The sequence below is a fragment of the Macaca mulatta genome, chromosome X (genome assembly GCF_049350105.2).
Source record: "Macaca mulatta isolate MMU2019108-1 chromosome X, T2T-MMU8v2.0, whole genome shotgun sequence".
In the NCBI taxonomy this organism is placed as follows: domain Eukaryota; kingdom Metazoa; phylum Chordata; class Mammalia; order Primates; family Cercopithecidae; genus Macaca; species Macaca mulatta.
Genome location: NC_133426.1, coordinates 54,045,671 through 54,072,436, shown reverse-complemented (window position 1 = coordinate 54,072,436; position 26,766 = coordinate 54,045,671). Strand labels below are relative to the sequence as shown.

The 26,766-nt window shown below is 39.8% G+C and overlaps 1 protein-coding gene and 1 long non-coding RNA gene across 6 annotated transcripts in view; one reads left to right on the top strand and one right to left on the bottom strand.

Annotated features, from left to right (window-relative positions):
- Positions 1-26,766, top strand: part of WNK3 (WNK lysine deficient protein kinase 3) — a 169,938-nt gene that overhangs the window by 123,290 nt on the left and 19,882 nt on the right. For 3 of the 5 annotated variants that reach the window (XM_001089789.4, XM_077989071.1, XM_077989072.1), the window contains exons 18-21: positions 530-620; positions 1,155-1,285; positions 2,077-2,687; positions 6,569-6,780. In XM_001089789.4, the coding sequence (XP_001089789.3) occupies positions 530-620; positions 1,155-1,285; positions 2,077-2,687; positions 6,569-6,780 (1,045 nt within the window). Of the gene's footprint in view, positions 1-529; positions 762-1,154; positions 1,286-2,076; positions 2,688-6,568; positions 6,781-11,373; positions 11,404-26,766 lie in introns of all 5 variants that reach the window. The other 2 variants (XM_077989069.1, XM_077989070.1) reach the window with 1 other exon arrangement.
- Positions 15,305-26,766, bottom strand: part of LOC144338679 (uncharacterized) — a 41,523-nt gene continuing 30,061 nt past the window's right edge. Inside the window, exon 4 of the long non-coding RNA XR_013412973.1 lies at positions 15,305-16,221. This is a non-coding gene — a long non-coding RNA (uncharacterized LOC144338679). The remainder of the gene's footprint in view (positions 16,222-26,766) is intronic.

The window sequence follows — 26,766 nt, the reverse complement described above, 5'->3', positions numbered from 1 at the left end:
AATAAACTTGATTTCCTCATACTTCTCTGTAAATCTAAGTGCCTCGATAGCTTGTTTTTCTCTGTTTGTGTGTTTCAAGCATCTTTAACTGAGTCTCTTAAATAATATAGGCATAAATGAAAAATTTCATGATAATAGCTTGGAGTTTTAGTAACCTTTTTAGTAAACTGGCACATATGAAGGAAATTTTAATTTGATTTTCAGTTTTCAAAGTTTGTATAATGATGAAAAATATTCTGGGGTAGAAGATTAATATTCTCTTTTATTTACTAAAGTCTAAATAATATTTTTAAAGAAACAAGAAGGCTTAATTTTTGTAAATGGAGTACCTTGGGTTCAGTCTAATATGCTACTATTAATGCAACTAATACATAATACCCTATTTTGGGTTAAAGATCAGTCTGTACAAGAAATTCCAGTGTTATTTTTTTTAAAAAAAGCTTCACCTTACCTAAATTATTACCACTTTGGTTTTTCTCGGTTGTTTTGTTTTGTTTTGTTTTGTTTTGTTTTGTCTTGTCTCCATTAGGAGATGTCCTCAGATGCTTCACTTCCAGGGGATCCAGAGGCCTATCCTGCTGCTGTGTCAAGCGGTGGAGCCATTCATCTGCAGACAGGAGGTGGATATTTTGGCCTAAGCTTTACTTGTCCTAGTCTCAAAAATCCTATTAGCAAGAAATCCTGGACTCGCAAATTAAAAAGCTGGGCATACAGGCTACGGCAGTCAACCAGCTTTTTCAAGAGATCAAAAGTCCGTCAAGGTAGTGTGCTTACAGTCAGGGACATAGACTAGGTAACATCACTTTTCATTTACTTATTTTTTTGTTGTTCATATACAAATCTTGCCACTTTTTCCACGTAGCCCATGTATGTGACATGTCCCATTAATGTCATTGCCGTTTTATTTTTTCCTTTTGTAACTAATTTGGTTTTCCAGTTATTCATTTCATATAGATACTAAGTCTTGGGATAAATCTTGCAATGTCTGATTTAGACTTAGGGACTTATACGATGTTGCTTATTACATTAACACCTTTTAATTGTCTAGCAGGAGTTAAGCTTTTTCTACTTTTCTTCATTTTTGGTAATGTAAACAAATTTAGTCTTAACAAACAATTTTCTCTTTTCTACTTACAATTTGGCAAAACTTGCAGTGGAAACAGAAGAGATGAGATCAGCAATTGCTCCTGATCCCATTCCTCTGACACGGGAGTCTACAGCTGATACTAGGGCTTTGAATAGATGTAAAGCGATGAGTGGATCATTTCAGCGGGGTCGGTTCCAGGTTTGTGTCTTTGATTGAATCCTTATCTACAAGGGCATTATAAAACATAACAGCCACTGGAGATCTTGGTCTGTAGATGATACTTCCATTTTTGTTTTTTGTTTTTTTGTTTACTGAGATGGAGTTTCACTCTTGTTGCCCAAGTTGGAGTGCAATGGCATGATCTTAGCTCACTGCAACCTCCGTCTCCTTGGTTCAAGCGATTCTACTGCCTCAGCCTCCCGAGTAGCTGGGATTACAAGTGCACGCCACCACGCCTGGCTAATTTTTTGTATTTTTATTAGAAACGGGGTTTCACCTTGTTAGCCAGGCTGGTCTTGAACTCCTGACCTCAGGTGATCCACCCGCCTCGGCCTCCCAAAGTACTGAGATTATAGGCGTGAGCCACCATGCCCGGCTGATGATACTTACTTTAAATGTAGATCATTGTCATATTTAATTTGTTCATCTTCCATGCATCCCCTCACTTTTTGAAGCCATCAGTAAAGATGAGTCTACAGAAATGGATAGTAGCTGGTAGAGAGCACAGAAATAGTTTTTTTTTGGCAGGTGGGTGGGTCCTCTTTTATAAATGTAATTTCACGTCTTTTAGAATCTCAGCAACTCTAATTGTGGAATTTTATTTGAGCAATATGATGCCCACTCTCTTTACCCAAGGGGCCTGTTTGAAAGAGTGAATTTGAGGGTATAGATTAAATTTTTAAGTTTTGCTAGTATCAATACATATACATCACAGCAGACCATCTACTTGTCTGTGCTATGCTAACCACTTTTACATTTTTATATCTCAGGTGATTACAATTCCTCAGCAGTCAGCAAAAGTGACATCTTTTGGAATAGAACACATATCAGTGTTCAGTGAGACAAACCATTCTAGTGAAGAAGCCTTTATTGAAGCAGCAAAGTCTCAGTTGGTAGAAATAGAACCTGCCACACAAAATCCCAAAACTTCGTTTTCTTCTGAGAAGTTACAAGCTCTTCAGGAAACCTGTAAAGAAAATAAAGGAGTTCCCAAACAAGGTGACAACTTCTTATCTTTCAGTGCAGCTTGTGAGACTGATGTATCTTCAGTGACCCCAGAAAAGGAATTGGAAGAAACTTCAGCCACAGGAAGTAGCATGCAGTCTGGATCTGAACTGTTGCTTAAAGAGAGAGAGATATTGACTGCTGGGAAACAGCCTAGCTCTGATAGTGAATTTTCAGCCAGTCTTGCTGGCAGTGGAAAGTCAGTGGCAAAGACTGGTCCAGAGAGTGATCAGTGCTTACCACACCATGAAGAACAAGCTTATGCTCAAACACAGAGTTCACTCTTCTATTCACCATCTTCCCCAATGAGCAGTGATGATGAATCAGAAATAGAGGATGAGGACTTGAAGGTGGAGCTTCAAAGATTACGAGAAAAGTAAGGACTGTTTCTCTTTTGTCACAAATCTGGTTGCCCTGGATTTTATAGAACTTAGTATTTGATTGGTAACTAATTTAGGATTGTTGACATTTTAATGATTGAAAACTACAAAGAATGCTAATGCTAAACATTTATGAATGAGAAAAAGTTCTTATATATAAAATGTTTTCATAGTCTCAAGACTATTACAGTTGCTTATTTACCAATATGATTTAATTACTCCTTTTGTTAACCTTTACAGTCCTTATTCTTAAGGACTTTTGGTTTTAGATTTTACAACTATTCTTATATAATTTCACATTTGATAAGTAAACAGCTGATTTATTATAATCAGAGATAGTGGTTCATCTTCTTTAGGAAAAGGTAAGATACTTTCAAGATCAAGCTTATTATTTGGTGACTGAGGTAATCAACCTTCACTAGTGAGATTATGATAATATATTTTGTCAATAGAATGCTGTTTTGTATTTAGTTTTATAAAATAGGTCATTTTAAAAAAAGAAATTCAAGCCAGCTGGGCATGGTGGCTCATGCCTGTAATCTCAGCACTTTAGGAGGCAGAGGCAGGTGGATCACCTGAGGTCAGGAGTTCGAGACTGGCCTGGCCAACATTTTGAAACCTTGTCTCTACTTAAAAAAAAAAAAAAACCATACAAAAATTAGCCAGGCATAGTAGCAGATGCCTGTACTCCCAGCTACTTGGGAGGCTGAGGCAGGAGAATTGCTTGAGCCTGGGAGGTGGAGGTTGCAGTGAGCCCAGATTGTGCGCCACTGCACTCCAGCCTGGGTAACAGAGCAAGACTTTGTCTAAAAAAAAAAAAAAGAAAGAAAAAAAAGAAATTCATATTAAGTTGCTGAATTCTAATTCTATCCACATGGTTCAAAATTCAAAAGGTACAAAAGGGTAACCAGTAGTCTCCCTCCTAGCACTGCAGCTGAACTACCCAGGTTCTCTCCTTACACACAATAAATATTACCTGTTTCTTGTATATCCAGTTAGTCTATAACCGTACAAACAAATATGCATATTTCATTCTTTGTTCCCCCAAATAGTAACTTACACTGCAAGACTGTTCTTATATCTTGGTTTTCTTTACCATTTCATGGTATCTTGGATATATACCTGTATCATTATATTTTTGACTGTTTCAAAGTATTCCAGTATATGCATATACTCATAAGTTAATTACTAGCCTCCTATTGATGACCCCATGCCATTACTTTGAAAAGTTGAAACCAACTCTAGCAATTTTTTAATGTATCTTATGCTTTAGAGAATTCCTGCACTGTTATGGAACTTAATTTGTAAAGCAGAGAGAACCAGGGAGGACTAAAAATATAGGCATGTAAAAAGCTGGATTTGGCTGGGCGCAGTGGCTCATGTCTGTAATCCCAGCACTTTAGGAGGCCGACGTGGGTGGATCACCTGAGGTCAGGAGTTTGAGACCAGCCTAGCCAACATGGCAAAACCCCGTCTCTACTAAAAATACAAAAATTAGCCAGACGTGGTGGCGCCTGTAATCCCAGCGACTCAGGAGGCTGAGGCAGGGAGAACTACTTGAATCTTGGAGGCGGAGGTTGCAGTGAGCTGAGATCACACCACTGCACTCTAGCCTGGGTGACAGAGCGAGACTCCATCTCAAAAAATAAAATAAAAAGCTGGATTTTAGTCAAGTTCTTACAAGCTTGAATAATGCTCCATTTGGATGCTGTGTTTGAGTGCTTCAAGAATTAAAGCAGGTTAAAATCCTTGGAAATTTCTTAGTTTCTAAGGCCTTGCCTCGAGGAGGAAAAAAACCCAAAACTGTCATTCCAGTGATAGATAATTATAATATATTCTCTCTAACTTGTTTCAGTGTTTTTGACTTGAGCTTGCAAGAAAATTGTGAATATATACTTTAAATATTCATCACCAGAAGGCTGATATTCCACTTTAAAATATATATACAGGCTTGACATTACATTATGTATATGTCAACTTATATATTAAGTACTATACAGTATATGTACACTGATACTTTTTATAATAAAAGTTATTAAAGCAGTTTCATATTTGTGATGTAAGTATTCTATTGCTGGTTTTTTGTTTGTTTTTCTGTTTGTTTTTTGTTTTTTTTGTTTTTTTGAGACGGAGTTTTGCTCTGTCGCCCTGGCTGGAGTGCAGTGGCGCGATCTCAGCTCACTGCAAGCTCTGCCTCCTGGGTTCATGCCATTCTCCTGCCTCAGCCTCCTGAGTAGCTGGGACTACAGGCGCCCGCCACCATGCCCAGCTAATTTTTTGTATTTTTAGTAGAGATGGGGTTTCACCGTGTTAGCCAGGATGGTCTTAATCTCCTGGTCTCGTGACCCGCCTGCCTCGGCCTCCCAAAGTGCTGGGATTACAGGCATGAGCCATTGTGCCCGGCCTTCTATTGCTGTTTTTAATGGTTCTTTTAAACCATTGTCAAATGACTGGTAGCTTTTGTAGCTGGCTAGTTTTTTGTAACTGGCTGGTTGTGAATATGTGCTTAATTTTGAATGTGAGACATGAATTCTCATAACCTCATATAACACAACACCTGGAAAGGATCTTTTATTTTGAGACAGAGTCTTACTGTGTTGTCCAGGCTGGAGTGCAGTGGTGCAGTTGCGGATCATTGCAGCCTCTACCTCCTGGGCTCAAACCATCCTCCCACCTCAGCCTCCCAAGTGTCTGGGCCTACAGACATGTAACACATCCAGCTAATATTTAAATTTTTTTGTAGAGATGAGGTCTCCCTGTGTTGCCCAGGCTGGTCTCAGACTTCTAGCCTCAGGCCATCCTCCTGTCTCAGCCTCCCAGAGTGCTGGGATTACAGGCATGAGACACCACGCCTGGCCTAGAAGGGATCTTAAAAAATAATTTATTCTGCCTTCAGTGTTCTTTTAGCATTATGGTTTCTTCACCGATTTTTATTTATTCTTTCTTTTATTACTATTACAATTATTATTATTAAGACGAGGTCTTGCTCTTTCGCCCAGGCTGGAGTGCAGTGGTGCTGTCATGGCTCACTGAAGCCTCTACCTTTGGCTCAAGAGATCTACCTGCCTCAGCATCCCAAGATGCTTGTACTACAGGCACATGCCACCATACCTGGCTGATTTTTTTTTTTTTTTTTTTTTTTCCAGAGAGATAGGGTCTCACTATGTTGTCTAGGCTGGTATCAAACTCCTGGGCTCAAGCGATCCTCCTGCCTTAGCCTCCCACAGGCGTGAGCCACTGCGTCTGGCAAAAATGTTAATATTATTAATACTATTTGACTTTACATTTTGTTTTACTGACTTTCACTGTATTTCAGTTTTAGAAATTTGTTCATCTTTTTCTTCATGAGTGATTCTTATAGTTTAATGTTATGCTTAGGAAGGCATTTCCCGCTTCCCCTCTGGAAATTGTGAAAATACTCTGTGTTTCCCCCATTCTTTCCTCCCTCCCTCCCTTCCTTCCTTCCTCTTTGACAGGGTCTCTGTCACCCAGTCTGGAGTGCAGTGGTGTGATCTTGGCTCACTGCAGCCTTGAATTCCTGGGCTCAAGTGATCCTCCCACCTCAGCCTTTTGAGTAACTGGGACTACAGGCATGCACCACCATGCCCAGCTAATTTTTTTTTAATTTTTTTTTTAAGAGAGATAGGCTCTCCCTACGTTACCCAGGCTTGTCTCGAATTTCTAGCCTCAAACAATACTCCTGCCTTGGCTCCCCAAAGTGCTGGGATTATGGACGTAAGCCATTGTGCCCAGTCTCTATTTCCCCATTCTTAATCTAAATTCCTTGTTAAACTTTACTTATACTGGTGTAGAGTTTCTTGGCTCATCTTTATGGAGCCAGTGCCATTAAAATGCTTTTTGCATGATTTTCATTCAGACACATTCAGGAGGTGGTAAATCTTCAAACCCAGCAGAATAAGGAGCTGCAGGAGCTCTATGAACGCCTTCGGTCAATTAAAGATAGCAAAACCCAATCTACTGAGATTCCTTTGCCACCTGCATCACCACGTCGACCAAGATCTTTCAAAAGCAAACTTCGAAGCCGCCCCCAGTCCTTGACACATGTGGACAATGGCATAGTTGCTACAGGTAAATCGGTCATAAAAGTAATTTTTTAAAAATCTAAGATTTTAAAAATCCAAGATTAGCAAAATGAGAAAAATGATTATAATACAATTTATTTTTAATTAGGCTAAAATAATTTAAAGAAGTACACATTATTCTGAGATTATTTTCTGTTTTTGGTGTTAAATGTCCTTTTATGTAATAATGATTAGGATAATTGATAGACTGTAGAGAGAAGCTGAGTGTGCTTCATGCTTTTATTTGGAAAACCAGCAGCTGGAAGCCCAATGCCAATCCCCACAGTAATTTTTGAAATGTTATCAGTCAGTGGGAACTTCTGGTCTAGCATTTAGAGTTTGTTGGAGAGTTTGTTGGTAACAAGATAATCTTAAAAATACACTTGGCCGGGCACAGTGGCGCACGCCTGTAATCCTCACACTTTGGGAGGCTGAGGTGGGCCTATCGCCTGAGGTCAGGAGTTCAAGACCAGCCTAGCTAACATGGCGAAACCCCATCTCTACCTAAAATACAAAAATTAGCTGGGTGTGGTGGCAGGCGCCTGTAATCCCAACTACTCAGGAGGCTGAAGCGGGAGAATTGCTTGAACCCAGGAAGCGGAGGTTGCAGTGAGCCGAGATTGCGCCATTGCACTCCAGCCTGGGTGACAAGTGCGAAACCCCATCTAAAATACATATATATATATATTTTCTCTGGCCAGGCGCGGTGGCTCACACCTGTAATCCCAGCACTTTGGGACTGTAATCCCAGCACTTTGGGAGGCTCAGGCAAGTGGATCACCTGAGGTCAGGAGTTCGAGACTAGCCTGACCAACATGGTGAAACCCCATCTCTACTAAAAATACAAAATTAGCTGGGCGTGGTGGCTTGTTCCTATAATCCCAGCTACTTGGGAGGCTGAGACAGGAGAATCGCTTGAACCTGGGAGATAGAGGTTGCAGTGAGCCGAGATCATGCCATTGCACTCTAGCCTGTGCAACAAGAATGAAACTCCGTGTCAAAAAAAGAAATGTATACATGTATCTACACTCATGCTCTTATCTGAAGAGATCTTCATTTATTAGTTATAAGAATATTAGTAAAATATACTTCTTTGACTTTGAAAAGTAAGAGCATCAGTCTCTACTTAACTAATAAAGAAGTTGTTAATCAGGTCAGGCCTCTTTGGTTATATGTGCATAGTCAAGGTGGGGGTTAAGGATGTATTGTAAGGACATAAGTGAAATCCCAGCAGAACTTGTCGTAGGCAAAATAATTCCCCCACAAAACGTCCATGTGCAAATCCCTGAAACTTGTGACCATGGTAGGATATATGGCAAAGTCTCGAGAATTAAGCTTGCAGGTGGGATTAAAGTTGCTAATCTGCTGACTCTAAGATAGGGAGATTATCCTGGATTATCCAGGTAGGTCCAGTGTAATCACTAGGATCTTTAAAAGTAGAAGAGAAGAAACACAGAAGAGTCAGAGAAAAGGGAAACAGTGTCAGAAAGGTGCAACATTGCTGGCTTTGAAGATGGAGGAAGAGTGCCACAGACCAAGGAATGGAGGCAACTTCTGGAAGCTGGAAAGGCCAGGGAACAGACCTCTGCTTTAGCCTTCAGAAGGAACACAGCCCTGGCAACACCTTGATTTTAGGCCAGTGAGGACCGTGTTAGGCTTGTAACCTAGAGAACTATAAGATCAATCAATTTGTGTTGTTTGAAGCCACTAAGTTTTTGGCAATTAGTTACAACAACAATAGACAACTAATACAGAACCCAAGAACAGGAACTGTACTTGGATGATCTTGTAAAGACAGAATTAAAGGGTAGACTTAGATTGAAGGCACCTCTGGGGATTTAATAGCAGAAGTACATGAACCTTCAGTCTGATACAGTATCACTAATAGCTATACTTTATTTTATTCTGTTGCATTCCCAAATGGCTTCATTTTATGCATAATTTCTGCTTTCCCAAAACTGGTTGTTAGATAACATTGGTTACTCGTGATCCCAAAGCATTCTTTCACTTTCAGGTCCTTATTTAACTGACCTTTGTTAGATTCCAGGGACAGAAAATTTGACTGTCCCTGCTCATCTTTTTCATGCGAAGAAATGGGTCAGAGCCATTGCCTGGCCTATAGTTGGGCTGTTCTACAGTCAGGTGTCCACCTGTTTCTAAGTAAGCATGGCCAGAGAAGTACGATCTCATGGTAAAAACATGTCTCTGGAGACTGTCTTTGGGATTCCGCAACTTATTTTGTGTTATAATGGATGTACCACAGTTTGTTTATCCATTCACCAGTTGGAGGACATTTGGGTTGTTTGTAGTTTGGGGTTTTACAAATAAAGCTCCCGTAAATAGTCACATACAGCTTTCTGGGTGAACATAAGTTTTCAGATCACTTGGATGAAATACCCAGAAATGAGATTGCTGCATCATATGGTATGCATATTTTACATTTTTAAAAAACAAACCATTTTCCCAAGCAGCTGTATCATTTTACATTTTGTCAGCAATGTGCGAGACTTCCAGTTTTTCTGATGTTCTTCAGCACTTGGTGTTACTAGTATTCTTTTTTTTAGCCAATCGAATAGGTATTTGGTGATATAAAGTGGTTATTTTATTATAATTTTCATTCCCCTAATGGTTAGTGATGTTGAGCATTTTTTTCTTGTACTTATTTGTGTTCTGTGGTAAACTGTTTGTTCAAGTCTGTTGCTATTTTTTTGTATCCTGTTTTATTTTTAATTGAAATTTTCATTGAGATAATTGTCGATTTACATGCAGTTAAATAATACAGAGGAATCCTATGTACCTGTGTACCCTTCACTCAGTTTATCCCAGAGGCAACAATTTTTGTCATTTTAGAAAATTAGGTTGTTGGTTTTCATATGGTTGATTTTTGAGAGTTTTTTTCTATATTTTTGATAAAAATCCTTTGTAGGACATATGATTTACAAATATATTATTCGAGTCTGTAGCTTGTCTTTTCATTCTTTTTTTTTTTTTTGGAGACAAAGTCTTTCTCTGTTTTCCAGGCTGGAGTGCAGTGTTGCAATCTCGGCTCACTGTAAGCTCCGCCTCCCAGGTTCACGCCGTTCTCCTGCCTCAGTCTCCCAAGTAGCTGGGACTACAGGTGCCTGCCACTATGTCCGGCTAATTTTTTGTGTTTTTAGTAGAGAGGGGGTTTCACTGCGTTAGCCAGGATGGTCTTGATCTCCTGACCTCGTAATCCACCCACCTCGGCCTCCCAAAGTGCTGGGATTACAGGCATGAGCCACCGCGCCCGGCCTCTTTTCATTCTCTTAACAGTATCATTGGCAGAGCAAAAGTTTATGATTTTAATAAAGTATACTTTATCAAATTTTTTAAAACTTGTGATTTTGGTGTAATATTTAAGAACTTTGGCTAAACACAGGTCACAAAGATTTTCCTCTGTGTTTTCTCCTAAAAGTTTAATAGTTTTATGTTTACATTTAGATTTATGACACATTTGGAATTACTTTTTGTATAAGGTGTGAGGTTTTGGGTGAGGTTCTTTTTTGCATACTGATATTCAATTATTACATTACCATTTGTGGAAGAGACCGTCCTTTCTCCATTGAATAGCTTTTGTACCTTTTTGAAAAATCAATTAGCCATATATGTGTCAGTCTTTTTCTGCACTCTTTATTCTGTTCCAGTTAATCTATATGTCTGTCCTTTCACCAATACCACACTATTTTGATTATTGTAGTTTTATAGCAACTTTTAAAATTATTATTGTCAAAATTAGGTATTATGTTTCCTGAAACTTTGTTTTTTTCAAAACTGTTTTAGCTACTCTACTTCCTCTTCCTTTTCTTATAAATTTTAGAATCAACTTGACTAAATCTAAACAAATCCTGTTGTGATTTTGATTGGAATTATGTTAAATCTATATATCAATTTGGGGAGAATTGACACTTTTACTGTGCTGAGTCTTCCAATCAATAAATGTAGGATATCTCTCCTTTTTTTGTCTTTTTTTAACTCTTATTTTAGGCTGAGGGGTACATATGCAGGTTTGTTATATAGGCATATTGCATGTCATGGGGCTTTGGTGTACAGTTTATTTCTCCAGGTCTTCTTAGATATGTTTTATCTGCTTTTTATAGTTTTCAGCTTACAGATCCTGTATGTGTTTTGTTTTATTTATACCTAAGGATTTCTTTTATTTCTACAGAGTTTTCAATCATATATTGGTAGAGAAATATGATTAATTTTTGTATATCGACCTTACATCTGAAGATTTTGCTAAACATATTTGTTCTAGAAGTTTTCTTATAAATTATTTGGGATTTTATGAGTGAGCAATTATGTCCTCTGCGAATACAGACTTTTTTGTTTCTCCCTTTTCAATCTTTATGCCTTTTATTTCTTCTTCTTACTGTACTAGCTAAAACTTTATATTGGACATCCTTGCCTTGTTCTTCCAAGGAGAAAGCCTTCTGTCTTTTGCCATAAATTACAATGTTAACTGTAAGTTTTTGTAGATGCCCTTTATTAATTTAAGTTCAATAAGTATATTGGTTTACAATTTTCATCTTTTTTTATATTTTGAAAATTTTGATCTTATCTTTTTCTGGTTTGATATCAGGGAAAACCTGCCTTATAAATGAGTTGGAAAGTAAGTATTTCTGTTGCTTCTTTACTTTTAATTTTTTAAAAAAATTACAGTTTTATTGAGATATTTCACATATCATAATGTTCACTCATTAAACTTATACAATTTACAGACTTGTGCAGCTATTATCACAATTTGATTTTGGAATATTTTCAACATTCCACAAAGAAACATGTACATATTCATAGTCATCCCTCATTGTAGCTCCACTACCCCAAACCCCCAACCACAGGCCCCAGGCAACCACAAATCTGCTTTCTGTTTCTATAGATTTGCCTATGCTGAAACATTTCGTATCAATACAGTTACACGATATGTGGTTTTGTGACTGGCTTCTTATACTTATAATGTTTTTGGGGGTCAAACATTTTATAACATGTATCAGTACTTCATTTTTTATTGCTGCATAATACTAAAATGTATGTTTATCCATTAGAACACTTTCATCACCTCAAAAAGAAACCCCTTTTCTATGAGTAGTAGCTCCCCCATTTATTCCCTCTTCCCCCATTCTCCAGCCTCATCAATCACTAAAGTATTTTTTGTCTCTATAGATTTGCCTGCTCTTTTTTGGGAGGCCAAGGCAGGAGGATTGCTTGAGCCCAGGAGTTTGAGACCAGCCTAGGCAACTAAGTGAGACCCTGTCTCTATTAAAAAATTAGCCAGGCATGGTGGTGCACGCCCGTAGTCCCAGCTACTCAGAAGGCTGAGACAGGAGGACTACTTGAGCCTAAGAGGCTAAGGCTGCAGTGATCCATGTTCACGCCATTACACTCCAGCCTGGGCAACAGAGCAAGACCTGTCTCAAAAAAATAAAATAAATAAAATAAATAAAATAAAATAAGATTTGCCTACTCTGGACAGTTCATGTAAATGGAATCATACATTATGTGGTCTTTTGTGACTTTTTTCACTTAGCATAGTATTTACAAAGTTTAACCGTGTTGTAACATGTATTGGTACTTCATTTCTTTTTGTTGCCAAATAATACTCCATTGTATGGATATGCCACATTTTATTCATTCATCAGTGGTTAGACATTTGTGTTGTTTTCTATTTTTTTTTTTTTTTTGCTATTATGAATAATGCTGCTATGAACAGTTGTGTTCAAATGTTTATGTGGACATAACGTTTTCATTTCTCTTGGATAGATATGTAGGAGTGGAATTGCTGGATGACATGGGAACTCTATGTTTAATCTTTTGAGGAATTACCAGACTATTTTTCCAAAATAGCTGCACCATTTTACAGTCCCACCAGCAGGGCATGAGGGTTCAACAACTCAACAATAAAAGATTCAAAAATCCAATTTTAAAATGGGCAAAAGATTCAAATAGGCATTTTTCTAAAGGAGATATATGAATGACTGATAAATACATGAAAAGATGTTCCATAACATTAGTTATTAAGGAAATGTAAATCAAAGGCACAATGAGATGTAACTTTATACCCACTTAAAATGGCTGAAATTTAAAAAGGCAATCCCCAAGGACATAGGACATATGAGGCAAAAAAAAAAAAAAAAAATTGTTTTAAGACAGGAACAAGTGTTGGAGAGAATGTAGAGGAATTGTTGAGTTGTGAGTGTTTATATGTTCCAGGGACTAGAGCCTTACTGGATACGATTTTGCAAATATTATCTCCTATTCTTGGATTGTCTTTTCACTTTCTTGATAGTGTCTTTTGAAGCACAAAAAGTTTTTAATGGTTTTAAAATCTAATCTGTTTCTTTTCTTTTGTTGCTTGTGCTTTTACTGTCATATCTAAAATTCCATTGGCTCACCATTGACTCTATAATAATTGAAAAGAAAGAGAAAAAAGAAAAAAAATTATTGCCTAATTTAAGGTCATGAATTATTTCTATAATTTCTTTTTTGTTTGTTTGTTTGTTTTGTTTTGTTTTGAGATAGAGTCTCACTGTGTTGCCCAGGCTCGAGTGCAGTTGTGCTATCTTGGCTCACTGCAACCTCCGCCTCCTGGGTTCAAGCGATTCTCCTGCCTCAGCCTCCTAAGTAGCTGGGAATACAGGCGCATGCCACCACACCCCACTAATTTTTTATTTTTAGTAGAGATGGGGTTTCACCATGTTGGCCAGGCTGGTCTCAAAATCCTGACCTCAGGTGATCCGCCCACCTCGGCCTCCCAAAGTGCTGGGATTACAGGCGTGAGCCACTGTGCCCGGCCTATTTCTGTAATCTTAATTCTATTCCATTGATTTCTGTGTCTGTCCTTACGCCAATCCCATACTGTCTTGATTCCTATAGCTTATCATGTGTTTTGAAAGTGTAAATTGAGTTCTCTAAATTTGTTCTCTTTCATGATTGTTTTGACTATTCTGGGTAATTTGAATTTTCATATAAATTTTAGAATCAGCTTGTCAATTTCTGGGAAAAAAACAGTTGGAATTTAGATAGGGTATTGAATCTATATATCAATTTGGGGAGTATTGTTATCTTTAAAATGTTGTCTTCCAATCCGTGAACATGGGATATATTTCTGTTTATTTAGATTGTCTTTAAATATCTTTCTTTTCTCTTTTCTTTTCTTTTCCTTTCTTTTCCTTTCTTTTCTTTTCTTTCTGAAACAGAGTCTCTCTCTGTCGCCCAGACTGGAGTGCAGTGGCATGATCTCAGCTTACTGCAAGCTGGGATTACAGATGTGCACTACCACACCTGGCTAGTTTTTCTATTTTTAGTAGAGACAAGGTTTTGCCATATTGGCCAGGCTGGTCTTGAACTCCTGGCCTCATGTGATCCACCCGCCTCAGCCTCCCAAAGTGCTGAGATTACAGTCGTGAGCCAGCACACCCAGCCAGGTTGTCTTTAAATTTCTTTCAGCAATCATCTTTAGTTTTTGGTGTACAGGTCTTATGCTTATTATTATTTTATTATAATAATTTATATTTTTATATTATATATTATATATATAAATTATATATTTTTATATTATATATTATATAATATATATTATATAAATTATATTATAATAATTTATTATTTTATAATAATAATAATTATTATTATTATTATTTTGAGACAAGGTCTCACTCTGTTGTCCAGGGTTGAGTGTAGTGGCATGATCATGGTTCACTGCAGCCTCAACCTCCTGGTCTCACTCAAGTGATCTTTCTGCCTCAGACTCCCCAAGTAGCTGGGACTATAGACACATGCCACCATGTCCTGCTATTTTTTTTTTTTTTAATTTGTTTTAGAGACAATGTCTTCTTATGTTGCCCAGGCTGGTCTTGAACTCATGTATGCTTAAGAAAAGTATGTATTCTGCTGTTGTTGGGTAGAATGTTCCATATATATCTGTTAGGCCTCGTTGGTTTAGAGGGCTGTTCAAGTCTTCTATTTCTCTGTTGATCATCTGCCTAGTTCTATCAGTTATTAAAAGTGAGTCGTAGAAGTCTCCAACTGGCAGGGCGTGGTGGCTCACGCCTGTAATCCCAGCACTTTGGGAGGCCGAGGTGGGCAGATCACAAGGTCAGGAGATCAAGACCCTCCTGGCTAACATGGTGAAACCCCATCTATACTAACAATACAAAAAATCAGCCGGGTGTGGTGGCAGGTGCCTGTAGTCCCAGCTGCTCAGGAGGCTGAAGCAGGAGAATGGTGTGAACCCAGGAGGTGGAGTTTGCAGTGAGCCGAGATCTTGCCACTGCACTCCAGCCTGGACGACAGAGCTGAGACTCTGTCTCAAAAAAAAAAAAAAGTCTCCAACCATTGTTGAATTTCTCTCCTCAATTCTGTCAGTTTTGCTTTGTGTATTTTGGAATGCAGTTACACATATGTTTATAATTGTTATGTCTTAATTTATATTTCATTTTCTTTGGCTGAAGGAGAATTATTATTATTTGTCCAGAAAACTCAACAGTCTACATTTAACCCAGCTTAATGGGAAGGTTTTTTGTTTTTTTTTTTTTTTTGCTCTTGTTGCCCAGGCTGGAGTGCAATGACACGATCTCGGCTCACCGCAACCTCCGCCTCCCAGGTTCAAGTGATTCTCCTGCCTTAGCCTCCCTAGTAGCTGGGATTACAGGCATGTAATCCCGCCGTGCCCAGCCCATGGGAAGTTCTTAAGCCTTTGCCTTTTCCAGCTTGGCAATGAGAGCCAGAGATTTTGGACCCAGGATATTGCCTCCCTAGTGACAGTGGATCTCATCCTGTCTGTCATTGTCATTGGTTCTGATGACTTCCACCAGCTTAGCCAAAGCTGCTTTGTCTGCCACGTTAATCTATGTGAACGCAACAGTGGTGCAAGTCTTCCTGTGGACTATACAACCCAGTCTTGTCTTCCCTTTGTATTTTATGATGCAGGGCAGGCAGGAAGACAGCTAGCTCTATGAGATCCATTGTCATGTGCAGTTACCACCAGCTGAGCTTTCTTGTTCTCCACCAAGGTGGTGACAGCCTTAATCCCTGCTCAAAGGCCTCTTAGTGGAGACATCCCTCTGGCAACTTTCTTCTCAGTCTGGGCCAATGATCTTCTTTGTCTCTGGTCTGTCCTTATAGGTCAGCTTAAGCAGTTGTGTAGCTGTTTGGCAGTCCAAGGCCTAGGTAAACTGGTTATTTGGAGGAGGCACTTTCAGCCGCTTACAGAAGATAGATAGCTCCTTGCTGCTGCAACCTGATATAGCAGGGCCATTTGACAAAGTGGGTGAGGTCCCTTTAGGGCTGAATGTCCTGTCCAGTGCCAAAATTCTTAGGCCTTTTCTCAAACGGGATTCATCACCTTCTTGGCCTTCTGCTTCCTCACAATAGCAGGAGAGGGGGCCATCTTCTTCCACTTAGCCTTCATTCCTTTTGGCATTTTGAATGGCTAGAGGAGAGATTATTTCTGATATTAGTACAACCAATCCAGCTTTCTTTTGGTTACTGCTTGCATGCCATATCTTTTTATATTCTTTTACTTTGAATGCATTTCTGTCTTTAAATCAGAATTCTGTCTTTAAATCATGTTTTTTATTCCTTCAATCTCTGTCTTTTGATTGGGGCATTTAAATCATTTCCATTTAATGTAAGGTAGGATTTATGCCTATCATTTTGTTATCTTTGTTTTCTATACATCTTTGATTTTTTTCTTTTTTTCCTCATCCTCTGACTCTCCGTATTCCTGCCTTCTTTTATGTTAAATAGATATTTTCCAATGTAGCATTTAAATTCTATTGTGTCTTTATATATATATGTGTATATATATATAAAATTATTATTATTATTATACTATCCTTTTTTTGTTTTTGTTTTTGAGATGGAGTCTCACTCTGTCACCCAGACTAGAGTGCAGTGGTGCAGTCTCTGTTCACTGCAACCTCCACCTCCCAGGTTCAAGCGATTCTTCTGCTCAGCCTCCCAAGTAGCTGGGACTACAGGTGCGTACCACCATACCCGGCTAATTTTTGTATTTTTAGTAGAGACGGGGTTTTGCCACATTGGCCAGTTTGGCCTCAAACTCCTGACTTCAGGTGATCCGCCCACCTCAGCCTCCCAGAGTGCTCGAATTATAGGCATGAGCCACCATGACCGGCCTATTATACTATACTTTTCATTTTTCTTCTTTTTTGAGACAGGGTCTCGCCCTGTCACCCAGGCTGGAGTGCAGTGGTGCAGTCACAGCTCACTGTAACCTTAACCTCCCGGGGTCAAGTTATCCTCCCACATCAGCCTTCTGAGTAGCCGGGACCACAGGGGCATGGCACCATGCCCAGCTAATTAAAAAACAAAATTTTTTTTTTTTCCAGTACAGGCTCTCATTGTATTGTCCAGGCTGGCCTCCAGCACCTGGGCTTAAGCAATCCTCCTACCCAGCCTCCCAAATTGCTGGTATTACAGGTGTGAGCCAAAGTACCTGGCCCTATATTATTCTTTTCTTATATTTTTCAGTTATTTTCTTGTGGTAGCCACAATGAGCTTCTTAATTTAAAAGCAATCTAGTTCAGTTTTGTTTTGTGTTTTTTGTTTGTTTGTTTTGGGACGAAGTTTTGCTCTTGTCACCCAGGCTGGTGTGCAATGGTACAACCTTGGCTCACTGCAACCTCCACCTCCCAAGTTCAAGGGATTCTCCTGCCTCAGCCTCCTGAGTAGCTGGGATTACAGGTACCTGCCACAACGCCCAGCTAATTTTTGTATTTTTAATAGAGACAGGGTTTCACCATGTTAGCCAGGCTGGTCTTGAACTCCTGACCTCAGGTGATCCATCCGCCTCAGCCTCCCAAAGTGTTGGGATTATAGGCGTGAGCCACCGCACCTGGTCATGTTTTTTTGTTTGTTTGTTTGGTTGGTTGGTTGGTTTTTTTAAGATGGGGTTTTGCTCTGTCGCCCAGGCTGGAGTTCAGTGGCGCGATCTCAGCTCACTGCAACCTCCGCCTCTGGGTTCAAGCGATTATCCTGCCTCAGCTTCCTGAGCAGCTGGGATTGCAGGAATGTGTCACCACGCCCGGCTCATTTTTTTTGTATTTTTAGTAGAGATGGGGTTTCACCATGTTGGCCAGACTGGTCTCAAACTCCTAACCTCAGGTGATCCGCCCGCTTCAGCCTCCCAAAATGCTGGATTACAGGCGTGAGCCACCTCGCCCGGCCTCTAGTTCAGTTTAATACTAAATTAACTTCAATGGTACACAAAACATTTCTCTAATATATATGTGTGTGATACATACACACATTCCCTCACTTCTTTGTACTATTATTGTTATACACATCTTTACATGTTATAAGCTCATTGACACAATTTTATAGTTATTGCTTTATGCAGTTGACTTTGAAATCAGATAGGAAAAGTAAAGAGTTATAAACACAAAGTACATTTATACTAAATATTATATTTACCTATGTAGTTCTCTTCAGCAGTGTGCTTTATTTTTTTCATGTGGATTTGAGTAACTAGCATTCTTTTATTTCATCCTAAAGGACTCACTTTAATATTTCTTGTAAGTTAGGTCAGCTAGCAATGAATTTTCAGTTTTTTATTAGAAGTGTTTCTATTTTTATTTTTTTTCCATTTATGGAATTTGTTTTTAAAAAACAAGGACATAAAGGACTAGCTTAACTTGGATCAAAGGCTGTTAAAGGGCCTGGTACAATTCAACTTACAAAACATAAGGTATGAAAAAGCATGCCTGTGTTTTGTTTGGTGACTAGAAAATAAGAAGGAAATTTTGGTGATTTCCAATTCAAGTGTGTCACTGCTGTGACAGCTTCCAGCTCACAGAAACATCTGGTATTCTTAACACCTTCTGTTCTGGCCCAGGTTAAATTTCTTTAACTAAATATAACAAGTAGAATCCTATTTTAATAGGAACGCTAAAATAGCTAGCTATTTAAAACTCTTCTCTTTAAGAAAATAGATGCTTCCTTTTCTGCCATAAAGTTGATAGAAAAAATACTGAAAAGTACAAAATTGAAAAAAATTATTTTGCTTAATAAGTCTATTAATAAAGTTTTATCTTATGCAATAAGACATCTAAAAATTTGAAAAGACAAAATCATTCTTGTAAAAGAAATCAGAACCATTTGGATTTAGACTTTCTAGGGTTTTGGGGAATAATGTAAAATAATAACGATTCCATTCCAATCTTTTTTGTTTTGTGTTTGAGACAGGGTCTCTCTCTGTCCCTCAGGCTGAAGTGCAATGGCGCCATCACAGCTTACTGCAGCCTCGACCTCCCGGGCTCAAGTGATCCTCCCACCTCAGCCTCCCAAGTAGCTGGGACTACAGGTGCACACTACCATGCCCAGCTGATTTTTTTTTTTAATAGAGATGGAGTCTCCTTATGTTGCCCAGGCTGATCTACAGCTTCTGAGCTCAAGTGATCTGCCCACATTGGCCTCCCAAAGTGCTGGGATTATTCAGGAAAGGTCTTATTCTAAAAATGCTTGGTTCGATTTAAATTCAGATTTTTTAGTATTCTTTGTATTCCAGTCATCAAGAAGAACTAGTTATTAGAATGAGCATTGAAAGCATAAAGTTCCTTTTGCATGTTCCCAAGCATTAGTCATCTTCCATTATTTCAAATCTTTTTCACAACAAATATTTTGCTTTTGATACTTAACATTAGGTCTCTGAGATAAAGAATAGGTAAACAAGAGAGTAAATCTAGAGGCATGGCTACTTTACTGTTATAACTGGTTATTTCCAAATCTCAGTCGTATTTACCTTATCCACTTCTCCCCTGGTATATAGACTAGCTTTTGTCCACCTTTGAACACTCACAACTGAACAGTTGGCTCCCAAAAGACAGTGCACAGTTTGGTGCCCTGAACTGTATTACATACTTTTCACAAGACACATTTCTTTTTCTATAGATTAAAATTCACCTATAGAAAACTGTTACTCACTTTCTTAAAACATAACAATCTCCAACTACATGCAAAGTAAAGCATGATATCTATTACTATGAGAAGGTCAACCTTTTCAAGGAGTTTATAGCACAGTGTTGTGTGGATCTCCTTTTTTTTTTTTTTGGAGATGGAGTCTCGTTTTGTTGCCCAGGCTGGAGTGCAGTGGTGCGATCTCAGCTCACTGCAACCTCTGCCTCCCAGGTTCAAGTGATTCTCCTGCCTCAGCCTCCCGAGTAGCTGGGATTACAGGTTCCCACCACTATGCTTGGCTAATTTTTCTATTTTTAGTAGAAACGTGGTGCCACCATGTTGGCCAGGCTGGTCTCGAACTTCTGACCTCAAGTGATCTGCCTGCTTCAGCCTCCCAAAGTACTGGGATTACAGGTGTGAGCCACTGTGCCTGGCCGGGTCTCCTTCATTTTTGAAAGATTTAGGTGAATTCTTCTTTGATAGTCTTACTCTTTCAACACTTTGACAATGTCATCTCATTGTCTTTTGGCCTATATGGTTTCCGATGAGAAGTCAGCTCTTAATTTTAATGAGGTCCCTTATACATGACAAGTATATTTTTTGTCTTCTTTAAAGATTTTCTTTTTGTTTTTGATTTTCATCAATTTGATTATGAGTGTCTAGGTAAGGATCTCATTAAATTTACTTTAGTTATAGTTCACTGAGCTTCTTGAATGTGTAAATTAATATTTGTCATTCAGTTTTGGAAATTTAGAGTTATTATTTATTCTGATATTTTTTCTGACCCTTTCTTTTCTATTTTTGGAACTCCTATTATGCATATTTATCATGCTTGATGGTGTCCAACAGGTCTGTGAGGCTCTTTCACTTTTTTAAATTTTTAAATTTTTTATTTTATCTATTTATTTATTCATTTATGAGACAGAGTCTTGCTTTGTCACCCAGGCTAGAGTGCAGTCGTGTGATCTTGGCTCACTGCAACCTCCACTTCCCAGGTTCAAGCAATTCTCGTGCCTCAGCCCCACAAGTAGCTGGGATTACAGACAAGCACCACCACACCCAGCTAATTTTTATATTTTTAATAGAGGCGGGGTTTCACCATGTTGGCCAGGCTGATCTTGAACTCCTAACCTCAAGTGATTTTCCTGCCTTGGCCTCCCATAGTGCTGGAATTACAGGCGTACCCACCACTCCCGGCCTCTTTTTTTTTTTTTTTTTTTTTTTTTTTTTGAGACGGAGTCTCGCTCTGTCGCCCAGGCTGGAGTGCAGTGGCGGGATCTCGGCTCGCTGCAAGCTCCGCCTCCCGGGTTCCGGCCATTCTCCTGGCTCAGCCTCCCTAGTAGCTGGGACTACAGGCGCCCGCAACCGCGCCCGGCTAATTTTTTGTATTTTTAGTAGAGACGGGGTTTCACCGTGGTCTCGGTCTCCTAACCTTGTGATCCGCCTGCCTCGGCCTCCCAAAGTGCTGGGATTACAGGCGTGAGCCACGGCGCCCGACCTTTTTTTTTTTTTTTAATTCTTTTTTCTTTCTGTTCTTCAAAGTGGATTTATTAACCTGTTTTCTTGTTGGTTGATTATTTCTTTTTCCCACTAAAATCTCTTAATGGAACCCTCTATTTAATTTTTCACTTCAGATACTGTACTTTTAAGCTCTTGCTTTTTAAAAACAACTTCCATCTCTATTTGGTGTGAGATATTGTTGTCACACTTTAATTTTTTTAGGCATAGTTTCCTTAAGTTTGAATATACGGTTTGTCCCTTGGTATATGTGGAGATCGGTCCCAGGACTCCTGCGTATGGTAAAATCCACACAGTCAAGTTCCACAGGTGGCCCTGAGGAATGCACATATATACAAAATGTCAGGCCTCCATATATGCAGGTTTCACTTCCCAGAATACTGTATTTTCTATCCATATTTGGTTGAAAACAATCCACATATAAGTGGACCTGCACAGTTCAAACCTGTTTTGTTCAAGGGTCAGCTGTATTTATAATAGCTGATATAAAAGCTTTGCCTACTAAATCCAAAATATAGGCCCCCTCCAGGATGTTTTTGTTGGGTCCCCCTTTTTCCTGCATGTGTGTCATACTTTCCTGTTTCTTTGGTGTCTCTTAATTTTGTGGTGCAAACTGGACATTTTAAATCATATATTAAAGAACTCTAGTATCAGATTCTTCTACCCCTCAAGGGTTGTTGTTGTTTTTCTTGTTGCTATTTAGTGATTTTCCTGGACAAATTTTACATTCCCTGCAGTGTATGGCCATTGAATTCCCTGCTAGATTTTCTTTTTCAAAGAGACATAGTCTTGCTCTGTTGCCCAGGCTGGAGTATAGTGGCATGATCTAGTTCACTGCAGCCTCAAACTCCTGGGCTCAAGCAATCTTCCCACCTCAGCTTCCCTAGTACCTGGGACTATAGGTGCATGCCACAACACATGGCAATTTTGTTTTTTTTTTTTTGTTTTTTTTGTTTTTGTTTTGTTTTTGTTTTTGTTTTTAAGAGACCAAGCCGGCCTGGCGCGGTGGCTCAAGCCTGTAATCTCAGCACTTTGGGAGGCCGAGATGGGCGGATCACGAGGTCAGGAAATGGAGACCATCCTGGCTAACACGGTGAAACCCCGTCTCTACTAAAAAATACAAAAAACTAGCCGGGCGAGGTGGCTGGCCCCTGTAGTCCCAGCTACTCGGGAGGCTGAGGCAGGAGAATGGCGTAAAACCCGGGAGGCGGAGCTTGCAGTGAGCTGAGATCCGGCCACTGCACTCCAGCCAGGGCGACAGAACGAGACTCTGTCTCAAAAAAAAAAAAAAGAGAGAGACCGAGCCTTGCTCTGTCACCAGGCTGGAGTGCAGTGGTGCGATCTCGGCTCACTGCAACCTCCGCCTCCCGGGTCAAGTGATTCCCCGCCTCAGCCTTATGAGTAGTTGAGATCACAGGCACGCACCACCACGCCTGTCTAATTTTCTTTGTATATTAGTGGAGCCAGGGTTTTACCATGTTGGCCAGGATAGTCTTGATCTCCTGACCTCATGATCCACCTGCCCCAAAGTGCTGGGATTACAGGCGTGAGCCACCGCGCCTGGCCCACATGGCTAATTTTATTTTATTTTATTTTATTTTATTTTATTTATTTATTTTTTGAGATGGACTCTTGCTCTGTCACCCAGGCTGGAGTGCAGTGGCGCGATCTTGGCTCAATGCAAGCTCTGCCTCCTGGGTTCATGACATTCTCCTGCCTCAACCTCCCCAGTAGCTGGGACTACAGGCGCCTGCCACCACGCCCGGCTAATTTTTTGTATTTTTAGTAGAGATGGGGTTTCACCGTGTTAGCCAGGATGGTCTCGATCTCCTGACCTCGTGATCCACCCGGCTCGGCCTCCCAAGGTGCTGGGATTACAGGTGTGAGCCACCGTGCCCGGGCCCACATGGCTAATTTTTAAAATTTTTGTAAAGATGGGGTCTTGCTCTGTTGTCCAGGCTGGTCTCAAACTCCTGGCCTCAAGCGGTACTCTTACCTCAGCCTCCTAAAGTTCTGGGATTACAGGCATGAGCCAATACACCTGGCCTCCCTGTTGGAATTGTTTTTATTTATTTATTTTTTAATTTTTAAGCCTGGTTTCCCAAGGTTCACATCTGAGCCAGTACCGTTTAGTGATGAGCCATGATTGGTCAGAAGAGTTCACTAAGTGCCTTGCCTGGATATCTTTTTCAAAGGGATCTCTGTTAAGAGATCAAACTTCAGACAGTTTACAAGACAAGACAACCTTTGATTTACTTCATGCTTGCCTAGGAACTCAAGGTCAACCAGAAGTGAGTGATTGGCACCTTCTCCTTTCTTAGGTCTTTTGTGGGCATGTCAGACTTTTATATTCCCAAGAATATGTTAGAGGTTTTCAAAGTTTCTTATGGTCATCTAGTTCTCCCAGAATTCCCTTTTAATTCTAGTCTAGGTTCTTATTTGCCCCAACTGAAATCTCAGCCTTAGGCAGCTGAGTTGTTACCTGCACTTTCCCATAGTCTCAGTAATGCCTTGCAGGTAGCCCCCTACTCTCTATTCCACTATGCTCTTCCACTGCCAGGTGAGCAGAGCTTTGAGTGAAATCAAATATCCACCACACTTGGGAAATAGAAATCTTTCCAGGGTGCTGCAAAATATTGACTGTGCACTGGAAATGGTGTTTTTAAGGGAGCTCAAAAAGAGGTCTGATTGCTCCATGGTGTGCAGTGCTGCTGTTTGTTGGCTACCACAACCCTGAGCTGGGGAGCAAGGGGGAATGAGAATTGCCCCAAGTCAAAATGTCACAGATGCCAGTAGTTTCCACAGTTTATCTTTCATAGAGGTTTTTAGTTTTGTTCTATGGCTTTGGATAATTGTCAGGGGTGGTTGGTTCTAGCTGTTTTGCCTATATTTTTATTGTTTTTGAAGGCAAGAAAGTTTACGCAGGCCCTTATTCTGCATTTTTAGAAGTCCATCTTCTCCTTCCTTTTCTATTTTCTGAAGAGTTTGTCTTGAGTTGGTATTATTTCTTCTTTAAATATCTGGGAAATTTTTCCAATGAAACCATCTGGGCTCAGAGATTTCTTTTTTGGGAGGTTTTTAACTACAAACTTTTCAAACTTTTGGTCAGGCGTGGTGGCTCATGCCTGTAATCCCAGCACTTTGGGAGGCCAAGGCGGGAGGATCATCTGAGGTCAGGAGTTTGAGACCAGCCTGGCCAACATGGCAAAACCCCATGTCTACTAAAAATACAAAAATTAGCCAGGCGTGGTAGCGGTGGCACGCGCCTGTAATCCCAGCTACCAGAGAGGCTGAGACAGGAGAAGCGCTTGAACCCAGGAGGTAGAGGTGGCAGTGAGCTGAGATCGCGCCACTGCCCTTCAGCCTGGGTGACAGAGTGAGACTCCATCCCAAAAAAAAATCACACTCTTCAATAGTAGTTATAGGATTATTTAGATTACATATTTCATGTTGGGTGAGTTTCAGTAGTTTGTGGTTTTGGGGGGGACTTGTTCCATTTTGTCTATGCTGTTGAATTTTTGTGTTTACAGATAATATGAACATTATGTTTAATATCTGGGGAATGATATTACCTTTCATTCCTGATATTTAATTTGTCTTCTTTTTTTCTTTGTGATTCTTAATAGTTTATCAGTTTTATCTTTACAAAAGATCCAGTATTTGCTTTTATTGATTTTTTTCTCTATTGTTTTCCGATTTTAAATTGTATGGATTTCTGCTCTTTATTATTTTCTGCCTTCTACATGCCTTGTGTTTATTTTGATCATTTTTTTCCCCTAGTTTCTTTTTTTTTTCTTTTTTTTTTTGAGACGGAGTCTCACTCTGTCGCCCTGGCTGGAGTGCAGTGGCGCCATCTCGGCTCACTGCAACCTCCGCCTCCCGGTTTCAAGAGATTCTCCTGCCTCAGCCTCCCGAGTAGCAGAGATTACAGGCCCCCGCCACTACGCCCAGCTAATTTTTTGTATTTTTAGTAGAGACTCGGTTTCACCATGTTGACCAGGCTGGTCTTGATCTTCTGACCTTGTGATCCGCCCACCTCAGCCTCCCAAAGTGCTGGGATTACAGGTGTGAGCCACTGCTTATTATCTCTTATTTTTGCCCTTTAAAATCATTTGGGAGGCCGAGGCAGCAGGATTACTTGAGGCCAGGATTTCAAGACCGCCCCTGGCAACACAGTGACACCTCATATCTACAGAAAATTTTTTAAAACATTAGCCAGTCATGGTAGCGCATGCCTGTAGTCCCAGCTACACAGGAGGCTGAGGTAGGAGGATTGCTTAATCCTGGGAGGTCGAGGCTGCAGTGAACAGTGATTGCAACACTGCACTCCATCCTGGGTGACGGAGTGAGACCCTTTTTAACAAAAAAGAAACCAAGATTTGAGTGCTTGAGGTATCATTGCTTCTAGGCCCTCTTAGCTGATAAAGAACTATACATATGTATACTAATATATATATATACACACACACCCCTACCTATGAATATTTCTATAGGTAACCATCCGTATCTATATTAAGGTAAATTTGCATTCATATTGATGTCTCCAACTCTACTCCATTGCCACATGGATCATTCTGCCCTTATTGACTTATCTATTTGCTTATCTGTAACCTCCCACTCCAGAAGTGAGAAACCTGGCTCCCACCATCCTCCAGCCATTTACTTGTTTAATTCCAGTAAACAAGTATTGTAGTTTCAGAATTTTAACCCAAACCCTAGTGGGAAACACTTTCATCAAGCAGAATACAATGCTTATGTACAGTTTCTTTTGCCTTCAGTATTACATGTGCCACTCATTTCCAAAGTTATATAGTTCAGCATCTGTTCTTCTACCCCCTTATATGAGGTTGCTTCATACATTTTCAATATAGTTAGATGCTTTTGTCATATTCTACATTCCCTTCTGGGATTCCCTGACCCCCTAAATTACTTTTTAAATTTGCATATATTAAGGTTCATTCTTTGTGCCTTTTCTGTGCATTTTGACAAATACATTCTATCCTGGGATCTCATGACCTCCTAAATGATTTTTTTTTTTTTTTTTACCTTTGCATACATTGAAGTTTATTTTTTGTACTCCAGTATTCCCTAGGTTTTGATATATTATATTTTCTGTTGTTGCTGTTGTTGCTGTTGCTAAGACGGAGTCTGGCTCTGTCCCACAGGCTGGAGTGTAGTGGTGCAATCTCCCTCACTGTAAGCTCCGCCTCCCGGTTTCACGCCATTCTCCTGCCTCAGCCTCCCGAGTAGGTGGGACTACAGGCACTTGCCACCACACCCAGCTAATTTTTTGTATTTTTAGTAGAGATGGGGTTTCACTGTGTTAGCCAGGATGGTCTCCATCTCCTGACCTCATGATCCACCGGCCTCGGCCTCCCAAAGTGCTGGGATTACAGGCGTAAGCCACCGCGCCCGGCCGTATATTTTCTTTTTTTTTTTTTTTAAGTTCTAAATGTTTTCTAATTTCCCTTGAGACTTCCTCTTTGATCCATGGATTATTGGTAGTGTGTTGTTTAATTTTGAAGAGTTTGAAGATTTTTCT